General features: G+C 42.7%; 1 protein-coding gene across 1 annotated transcript; it reads right to left on the bottom strand.

Moving 5' to 3' along the window:
• Positions 1-1,059: 1,059 nt before the first annotated feature.
• LOC135120638 (uncharacterized) lies at positions 1,060-10,432 on the bottom strand (the record flags this gene model as incomplete). The annotated part of the gene is made up of 23 exons (XM_064044974.1): positions 1,060-2,876; positions 2,927-3,053; positions 3,117-3,932; positions 4,021-4,785; positions 4,842-5,071; positions 5,134-5,380; positions 5,435-5,542; positions 5,613-5,779; positions 5,841-5,951; positions 6,017-6,164; positions 6,217-6,361; positions 6,423-6,578; positions 6,640-6,814; positions 6,890-7,031; positions 7,099-7,243; positions 7,312-7,450; positions 7,510-7,702; positions 7,765-7,863; positions 7,921-8,013; positions 8,068-8,583; positions 8,647-8,749; positions 8,827-9,142; positions 9,212-10,432. Coding segments are annotated over 23 exons (7,796 nt in total), but the record flags the coding sequence as incomplete, so codon positions are not given.
• Between the last annotated feature and the right edge of the window lie 67 nt (positions 10,433-10,499).

The following is a 10,499-nucleotide window of genomic DNA, read 5'->3' as shown; positions in this document are numbered from 1 at the left end:
GAAGAAGTTACTAATGACACAAATTTACATGCTATTTGGTTTCTCCAAGCTTTATTCTATATCATGTCTTAAACATTAGAACCTTACCATTATATCCTAAACGTACTATTATTCCAAGAAAGGCACTATCACAGGTAAAGGCTATAAAAAGCATAGACTTATCTATACCCAAGGCAGGAATAAACGTATTTATTAGGCAATATAATAAATAAATAATACAGTAAATAGACTGCCCCCTTACAGTGCAACACGCCCCAGGCAGAAAGCAGTAAAATTAAAATTTTCTTCTAAGGGGCGTGTGCTACCTTTATTTATAGCCACAGGCATGCTGAATTAATAAGACGCACGTGGTTAACAGTACGACAAATTAAATTTAAGAGGTTTTTAGTATTCAAAAGTATTCTCTGGAGCTTGTATGTTTTCAAAAGTCGATCGGATGCGTTTGGCTTTAGCACGGTCCACGAGGGTATTAATAGCGTAAACACAGAAAATATCTCAAGGAGGCGAGCTATCATGGCTGATTTTTTTCTTCTTAAAGCAGTTTTTTGACCCCTTATGCTTCTAACTTTTTTATTACTTCCTCTACCGAAAGTTGTTCCCTATATACTATAAGTATGACCTTATTAGCTATTTCAGACCGTTAGTTGTCTTTTAAAAATACTTAAGACGACATTTCTATATATGTTCAGTGAACCACTATGTACAGTATACCCCCAGAAAGCGTTGACTAAAGTATAACTTGTATTAAATCTTAGAGGGGCGTCTTTCCTAAACACAAACGAACATAGCTTGAAAAATACTTTGAATAGCAATAAAACACTGTACAAAACCTAATAAGGGCGCTGGACTTAGCTAAACCTCTAAAATCATAGAGTATTCACACATGTGTGAATAGGTTAACAGATACAGTTAAGAGCATATTAGGGGACGCATCACTGTTAAGAAAAAAGAAAAGCTCATAAAAAAATAAATTAAAAAAATAAACTTTATTATAACTGTATAAAAGGGGAGCCTAGCCATCACTTCTAAAAAGGAAGTTATACATAAAATATTAACACTGTCAAGGGTGACCAGAGGGTAGTTATACAAATAACAATAACTAAAATAAATGAACTATAATAGTGCAATAAGCAGCTTTAAGTTCCATGGTGACGTGCTAAAATAGCTACTAGTGAACCAGCGATGTGTATCTGTCAGTTTCGCTTAATATTCATAAAAAGTCTTGTTAACTAAATTGTTATATTAAGGTAAAAGGCGTTGATGAATTATCTGCGAAATAGTGCCGGCACTACTCCTAACCTGGCGAGGTATGTAGGGCGACCGAATATCAGGTTGAGCCGGCGGGTTGTTTAAGCCAGAAACTGCGGCGGATAAAAAAAGCTTACTAAATGCTGGTGCTTGCAGCTGACTGGTCATGAGTTTTTCTGACTGGGTGTCAAGAGCTGTCGTTCGTGGGTTTTGCTGAAAAGCAGACGCTTGAGGTTGACGCGAAAGGAGTTGCTTGTTTGTTAGATAGTCCAAAACGTAAGAATACTGAAAAACCATAAGTTCAGCATCAAGCATCTTTTCTGGAGTTAAAGGTTGTGGCAGAGCGGTAACTGATTTCTTAATTTGTAATATGTGTTGTTGTAGTTGGCTAATATATAATTCAAAATCCATTCCGCTTATCTGAAGCTGTTGAAAGATTTGCTGGGCATTCGACTGAGCCCTTAGTCGTGCCGCTTGGATCTTTTCTTGTAACGTCAGTAGGACGCGCTGGCCTTGATGATACAAGTGTAGGGCGTGTTGTTTAGACGAGAGTACAGGTTGGATATTTTGTAAAGTTTGAACTTTATCATCTTGCAAACAATTGTTATTAACAAGGTGAGGAGAAATAACAGTAAGATGCCTGTTGTCAAGCAGAGAGGTGGGCATAACCTCGACAAGCTGGTTTATTCTGGAAGATTCACTAATAGAAAAAGTATTTGGGTCCATAAGCGAAACTGAGGGAATAGTAATAGAAGTAGTCGAAAAAAATGATTTAGAATCCGAGTTAGGATAAACAGCGAGGCAGGGCTCTTTAGCCCACTCCAAGCCCAAATTTGTGTTTGTGTTAAGAGATCCCGCATTTAACTCCGAAATGCTCCTTGACTCGTCAAAGTCAACGGCAGTCTGTACTTCTGAAGTGTTTGCCAAGTTATTCATAACATGTCCGACAGAGGCTGTGGGCTGCTCTGAGGACGTCCTTTGAGGCGATATTCTTTTTGTTGACTGAAAATGTCCAGAAGTCACAGAGTATTCACCTTTAGCACTCTGCTTATTTTTTTGACTCACCTTTAAACGGCTTCTTGGGGGCCCGCTAACCTTGACGTTGCCCATACCCTTTTTAATTGGAGTATTACATTTTCTTTTGGTATTCCTAATTAATTTTTTAACTCTCCTTCTAGAAATATTACTTGTAGTATCAAGCTCATGGGCTCCTGAGGATGTATTTAGACCAATACGGCAACCACCCTCTGAAACTATATTAAGCTTATCTGTAAAGGCTTCATTAGTTTTTAGGCGGTCTGTATAGGAGGATATTTCATAACGCAGGGGAGACTCTTTAAAACTAATAAATTTTTGGGTAGCCCTGGGCGGGCGTCTACTTTTAGTCCTTAACAAAGATTTGTTGCAGTTAACGTTTTCCTTGTTATGACCAAACATATCATTATTTTCTTCTTCCGAGCTTATTTTGTTTGTACCTTCACTTTCCTTTGAGTAAGCCAACATTTGAATTCCTGATAAAAAGTTAGTCTTTGCAGTTTTGCTTTTAATGTAAGCAGGCGGAAGGAGAGCTTCTAGGGAAGCAGAAAACTTTTGGGCTTGCAAATCGGACTCTCCCCTTTCTTTAGTTTCTTTATGAAAAAATTAATTATAGAAACTTCTTAAGAAAAAAATAAGGAACCTTCTCGCTCTACTAAAAGTATTTGGATATCATCGTAAAAAGCAAGTAAATTATGGATCACCTTAAAAAGGTCTTCAGAAATTTCTTTATCGTTATTTTGCTTAATAGCCGCAGAGATGCGCTTTACCTGCATTAGTTATTGTACGCCTACTTATTACGTATATCAATTTATATATTAAATAAGTAAAACCGTTTGAAAGTAGGTTAAAACTCTGCCGTAAACTTCTTTATCCACACTAGAAGGATCTCTCAAAATTTCCATATCCATATTTGTTTTAATTTTATACAGTTTAGAGACAAGCAATTCGAAATGCTTGAGTAGTTCTTGACTGTTAGAGAAATTTAACTTCTTATTTGAGATAGAGCGCTCAATCGCGCGGTATTCAAGGCGAGTCAATTTCATAAAATTTTTATCGGGGCTACCAGAATTGCTGTTTATATCGGTATTACTTACAGCTTCACTACAAGGGTTACTAGCATTAATACCGCTACTTTCACTAATTTTTTTTTTGGCGTCATGATTACTAAAAAGCTCAGAGTCTTGTTTTAGCTCAGGCACTAAAGTGACGCTAGTAACTCCATTGAGTCCCGTTGTAAGAAGGGGCAACTTTTCATTAGTAGGGGCATCATGTTGAGCACTTCTATCGTCAAAGGCTTTTCTGTTAGTTCCATAACTACTGCTAATTGTACCGCCACTAGCTTTATCATGATTATTACTATTAGCATTACTACTACTATTATTGTTATGACTATAATTATTATCACTACTACTATTGCTATTACTACTATCATTACTATTATTGTTGCTACTACTATTATTACTATTGTTATTACTATTATTGCTATCATCATCATTATTATTATTAATATTACTATCTTTCTTATTATTATTTAATTCATTGTCCTCTTCTTCATTTTCCGTTTCTTCTATTACATTTTTGCAAGTGCTCTCTCCTTCTGAAGTTCGTACGGAACGCTTAAATATATGTTTACTGCCGCCAAGCCCCTAAAATGCTATTATTTTGGTTTGGACGTGAATTAAACTCCTTGTTGGTCATATCACTTTGCATTTTAGAACCGTTATTATTATTTACTTCCTTCGAAAGAGGACAGAGATATATGGTCCCCTCTTTTAAAGGCTTCGGTGAAAACTCGTCCCCAGCGGGAGCCTCCAGAAGAAGGGGTTGACCCCCATCTTTTCGTTGTGTTGTAGTGTGTGAACGAAGAGTATTATTTATTGACTGTAACAAGTTTTTATTAGCAGCATCATCATATAGGTTAGAGTTTAAAGACGTAGAGGAGGCCTCAGTTTGAATAACCGTATTATTATTATTGCTTTCATTATAATTTTTTTCATTATGTATGATAGTCGACTTATCTTCAATATGGCTATTACTGCCATCACCCTCGTCATGATTTCCATCACTTTTTAAAGAGTTACTCCCAACCCCTCCATAGCTAATTGCGGTACCATGTTGACTATTACCGTCGTCGCAGGTATTAACGCCATACTTTGTACTGCTAAAAACTGCCTTTAAATCTTTGCCACCTGCCGGTGCAACTACCGTTGCACCTGTAACAGTGCTGGGCTGTCTGCCTGCCTTGGATTCAGGAGGAGCACCCCCAACTACCAAATCGGCTGATTCGGTGTTGGGGAGGACAGGAGGGAGGACGGGATGGGGAAAAGCGGACACACCCAGAGAGGCCACGTGTTGGAAACCCAACGCCTGCTGCTCTTTCATCCTCCTGCGTTTCATTTTGCGCTTGTTCTTAAGTTTCTTTTTACGCTGCAGAATACGCTGCTTAATTTGGTTACAAAAGGGAAACGGGCAAACTTCACGAGACGGCGTCGGACAGTTCTACAGATGACAGTTCAGCACGCAGTTATAAAAAAAGCCAGAGAGGGGTTTAGCACCTGAACGTGAAACATCGACAAGCTGAAGAGATTGCCGCAGTGAAGGCACTTGGAAGATTGCTGGCATTGTCTGCTGTGTAGCACCATCTGCTTGATCCGCAAGCAGCTGTCTTTTTGGCATGCGCTATCAGAGCAGAGACAGGCGTGCATCACAGTGTCCAACGCGCGCTTCATGCGCAGCTTTCGCTCCTCTGGGGTCAGGGGGAGGCTGGACCTACGGGGTTCCGCTCCTTTTGCCGGACGTAATAACAAGCATAAGTGACGAATTAAAGCGAGAGTAGCACGAACATACCTTGGTGATCGTCTTTGTCATCGTCCATAATTAGGCCAATCATGTTCATCTCATGCTCGTGGCCTCTCGTATCGTAGCACTTCTTGCACATGTCGTAATCCTCGCAACCCCCGGTGCAGTGGTACCTCGGGTCGATGGGGGTCAGGCGGCACTCGCACAGGTTACAGGTGAACTCGCTGTCCATGCTCTCATTGGAGTGCTTGAGGTGGTAGAGCAGCATCATCGAGCTGTACTTAGCGTTGCGAAGCTGCAGAAACCAACCGCCTCAGCAAAAAATAAGCTTAAAAAAGGAGAGGAGCACCGTGTTAAACTGGTAGTGGTTTTCTCGTGCAATATTCAGAAAACCCTCGCGCCCTTCCATCAGCTCGCACTTGTTAATGGGGTCGGGATCTACGATGGTCCGCTTGGCCTTGCAGAGAAGCAGACGCTTAGAGGGCTGACGCATGTGCAATCCCCATTAAAAGTAAAGAGGGCAGTACCGAGGAGCCCTTGCGGTTGAGATCAATAATAAAGAAAACGTCTTTATTGCGATTCATAAACTCAAAGACAACTTCTGCCAGTTCAGAGCTTTGCCGTTCTAGCTTCTTAACTTTCGTGGAGCGCTTCTTAAGCGAGCTGTGATTGGCCGTGTTCTTCTTCTTATTGGCTAAGCATTATAAGGTTACCAACGGAGTAATAAAACACAGGAGGTCACTAACGACACGTACTTTTCTTATTGGATTTCTTACTGCTTTCCACGCCTTCTGAAGTATCCTCCGCATTTTTTTCCTCTTCAATTTTAACAATTTGTTGTTCCATCACATCCGGCCAGTAATCACCTGAATGTAATGTGCAAATAATGACCAGCTGGGGACCCCAAGAAGCATTAATGAAACAGTGCAACCAGCGAGATAAGGGATCTGCTTGACCGACGAAATATTCTCAAGCTCCTTCTGTTCAATAATATTGCGAAAGTCCACAATAGCCTTCCTCTCTTTAGCCACCGAAAGCATCGTTCGGTACCATTCCTGCAGTCTCTTCGGCTTGGGGACCTACCACAAGTTAGACAGGCCAACATTGTCGGGCGGCATGCGGTTAACAGACCTTCTGGTCCTCCGGGTGGCAGTGGAAAATGTAGTCGTCCCCTTGAGCAGGCGGGCAGGCCCAAATGTGCGCGTACAAGTAGCCCAATTTCCCGCAGTACTCCAGATAGCTAATAAGAAATTCGTGATACACGGCAGTGCGGTACCTGCAAAAAATACGGGTAGCGTCAATGGTAGCTGTCACGTGGAAGAAGGGGAAATGTTTACGAAGGCGGCTGGAAGTAGTACACACTATCCAAGTAGGAGATGTAGACGCGGTTTCTGTTGGGAAGCGGCGCGTCAGAGCCGTATTCTTGCACATGCATACCAAAAAAGCAAACATCCACGCCGTCAATTTTTTGAAAGCAAAACAAAGCTTTATGCCTGTATCCGCATGGTTAGCACGTAGTGTTTTCCTGCCCAAACGCACAAGCTGCTTACTAACCGGTAGGGAAACTCCGCGGGGTAATCAGGATAGCGCTTGCGCATACCAGCAGCGACTTGGTTGATCTTATTCATTTGGCAGACGACGCGGACTATCACTGGAGGGGCGCCAGACCCAGTCAAGAAACGTGACACTCGCTCTTCGAGGAAGTCACCAAGTTTAGTTCTAGTTAAGGCTGATAAGCCGTCCCCCAGCAGAAAAAGGATTTTTAGAGGTTCGGTGCATATTGAGAGGCAGTAGGTACGCTTACACTCAGAGGGGACGCGATTGGCCTTAACATCAATGTTTAGCTCGTCAACACACTTTTTGCAGTAAATGTGCTTGTCCGTTAGTTTATTGTACAAGCGGCAGATATGATGGCACCGCATCCCACATCCGTGGCACTCCAGCAACTGGCAATGAAAAAAGCGACATCTGTAAGCGTAGCGCAAGGAACTCATGGCATTAGCAACTGCGTACCGGCTCGTACTCAATGGCGTCGTTAATTTTCCTGCTAAACTTTTCTTTGTCTACGGTAAAGTTAGTATCGTACTCGTGAACCACGGCCACAGCAACGTCAGCGCCAGCAAAGCACTTCTGACACACGCTATAAGCGGGTTCCTCGCTGCGGGGCGTGCAAGAGGTGGAAGGAAGGAGAGGTCAGAAAAAGAAGAGAGGGAGGGCTTAACACACCTCGTGACGTGATAAGGCTGCAGGCGAGGGATGGGGGCATACTGGCATTGAATACTGCAGCAAAACACGGGTGTAGGCTTGAATTCGAGTTTCCGGCCTTCGCAACAGTAGCCGAGCTCCTTCATAACAGGCCCAATTGCTGACGAACAAAGATGATTCTCATTAAAAAAAAGCAAAGGCCTCAGGTAGCGGTTATACCTTTAGTGAAGTACTTGCTCATGTTGGTGCACATCTTATAAACTTTACTATTTTTGGAATTGTAGGTCCAAGCGTTCATGAAGACGAGGTGGACGTCGTGGCAGTAGTCGATGTGGTCGATATACTCAAAGTTTTTCAGTTTATTTCTGATAGTAGCAAAGTCCATAGGAGATTTAATAATGTCAAAGTAATCCTATAAAAAAAACCGTGAGGGCAGCTGGAAAAAAAAAGATTCTTTAGCAAACAAAAGCTCACAGGAATTTTAAGAAGCTCGGGGTCCACAGGCTCATTGAACGGCAAAGCATCGTGCTCCCGCATCATGGCTTCATGCAGGGCAAGCAGGTCGGATTTGACCTGGCCAATAGAGAAACAGTCAGCAACTGCTCTTTGGAAAAAATAGAAGAGGACAACCTCCTGTGGCGTGTAACGCGGCCTCTTAATAGCTTTCAGCCGGTTCTCGTCTGGTTTGTCCGCGGGCTTATCTGCATCCTTTTTTAAAGGGAGCTATGCATAAAAATGCAATCGGACAAGTTACTGTACAAACAGATGCTATACGACCTCTACACTGCCAGTGGCGGCCGCGCCATCGTGGGGAATAGGCACTAACGGCTCTATGGGCTCCTGAGGAGTTTTGGGGCGGTTGCGTCGCATCTGCTCCAATAGATGAAGTTCCAAGGGGGTTAGCTGGTCCCCGTTGCGCTGCTTGAATAAAGCCTGTTGTAGGAGTTGGTAAAGCTGGTTTTGGTGCAAGTGCTGCTGAATAGTTGCGTTGTGGTCTTCGCCGCCGCTTAAGGGCAAAGGGGAACTCCGAGAAGAAATTGTTACATTTTCATTTGTGTAGGCGTTAAGATGCGGAGTAGTGGCGGACGAGGCGACGGTGGGTCGGTTGAGCTCTGGAGTAACGGTGACTTCCTGCTTGATCAGAGGGCTAAGCATGTGCACCTGTCGACTCTGGAGCTGTTGAAGCTGCTGGAGCATGAAAAGTTGTTGTTGTTGGTGCTGCTGAAATTGCTTTTGTTGCTGAGTTGTTTCTATCTGATGCAGTCTAAGTTTTATCTGCTCTATATATTCAACCTAATATTATTAAAGCATTAGTAATTCGGTGCTCTAAGAAAAATATTGTTTGCCAACAAGTACCTCACTAGTAGCATTCGAAAAAGCGCTCTGCTCAAGCTTTTGTGCGGCATGCAGCAGCTGCTCGGGGGCCACACCGGGCAATGTCTTTTGGAGTGCAACAACTCTATATAATTTGTCAATTATGAACCACACTCCATGAATATTAAGCTTCAATATACAATATAGTAAAACAAATGTTACACGGCTGAGATGATGCGGTTGAACCGTTCCTTAGACTTTAGCTTTGCACGCCAGTCTTCCGCAGAAGCTGAAAAGGCCGGCGTCGCAGGGAGAAAAGGGGCGTTAGCCATGTTCTGCTGTTGTTGCATAAACAGCTGAGGCGTAGGCTGTCTAAAGGGCAAGCAAATTTGGCAGTTAGCCTGTTCACACTTTTGGTAGTGACTTATGATCCGTCTGCTCGATAAGCAGGAGTGATCAGTACAGAGCTTTCCATCGCACACGAGCAGGTGCCGAAAAACCTTTTTCATCCGAATACATGGCTCGCTACACCCCATTTCTGAGCAGATTAGCATAAGCCAGGTGAATTCTGTGATGATTTATAAAAAGGGACAGGGAAAAAAGTCACCTGTGGGGCACGCCTGGGAATGAAGAATTTTGCGAAGATAATCTTGAACATGTAGAATCTCCTGGGCCAACTGCCTCTGTTGTTGTTGTTGTTGTTGCTGTAGTTGAAGAAGTTGTGAAGCGTGTTGCGCTTGAAACTGTTGAAAAGATTGTATGATGAACTGACTTTGCTGCTGCAATAACGTTTTTTGCTGAATTAATTGCTGAAGTTGTTGGGAGGAGAGGCGAGGCGACTGCATCGCCTGCTGTAAACGAAACTGGTTAGTAGCAAGCTGCTGTAGCTGCTGCTGGCACTGGAGGTGCTGCACTTGATATTGCTTCTGAAGTTGTTGTTGCTGCCTTAGAAAAAGCTGGTTGATCTGCAGCGGCGTCAGAGTGTATGATTGAGAGGGTGGACTGCCACTTATTATTTTTGAAGTAGACTCGTTAGTACCAATTTTACTATTTGGGTTATTACTACTAACATTGCTATTAACAGGCCCGTTAAAATAACTACTGTTATTAATGATATCACTGTTGTTAAAATCAATATACATACTGTCTTCCAAACCTGCACTCTTGTTAATCTCTATATTTTTAAAATTATAACTATTATCACTATAGTTTCGGTCCACTAGTTTTTCTTCATTTTCTTCGACCGAAGTATTTAAGTTGCGTGTACAAGTGGCGTCGGCATTGCAGCTACTTCCCTCATTCCAATTAGAAACATCCTGGCTGCCAACCTTTAAAACTTTGTGAGCGCCGGAATTCGATAAATAATCTTCAAGCTCGCTCTGAGCCCTGCCCTCTGCTCTTAAATACCGATTCCCAAGTAAACTTTTCCCAAGCAAAATAGAAGAAAAAGTCGACAGTAGGTTAGGAGACCGGGACAATGAGGGAAAGGCGAGTGCATCCTTCCTCTCCTGCGAGGAGTGAATTTCTGAGTAACCCCTCTGACGGGACTCTTCAAGCGAAGTAGCTAAAATTGTAGGAGAAGAAAGGCATCCCCTCCCCTTTAACCTTGGATCAGCCAACATAGAGGTCAAGTTACTAATACTTTTTGCCTGGTTGGTTAGGGAAGATTGGGGAGTAGGTACCGGCCCCTGAGTATTAAGATTTTCAAAAGGAAGAGACTCGATTGGTTTTCCTTCAAAAGATGTGAATTCTAAAAGAGGCGTTGATGAGGCGTTCACAGGGAGAGATTCCCCGCTTTCTTTTTCAGGCGTAGATAACGAAGGTGTAACTGGAGTAACGCCGGGGATGGCGGACGACGAACATACTTTGATAATAGGAGAGCGAACACTGAGTGT

This window comes from Zophobas morio, unplaced genomic scaffold (genome assembly GCF_036711695.1).
Source record: "Zophobas morio isolate AGI-343-1 ecotype UQ-CSIRO unplaced genomic scaffold, CSIRO_AGI_Zmor_V1 ptg000403l, whole genome shotgun sequence".
In the NCBI taxonomy this organism is placed as follows: domain Eukaryota; kingdom Metazoa; phylum Arthropoda; class Insecta; order Coleoptera; family Tenebrionidae; genus Zophobas; species Zophobas morio.
This window is presented reverse-complemented; position numbering and strand designations above follow the sequence as displayed.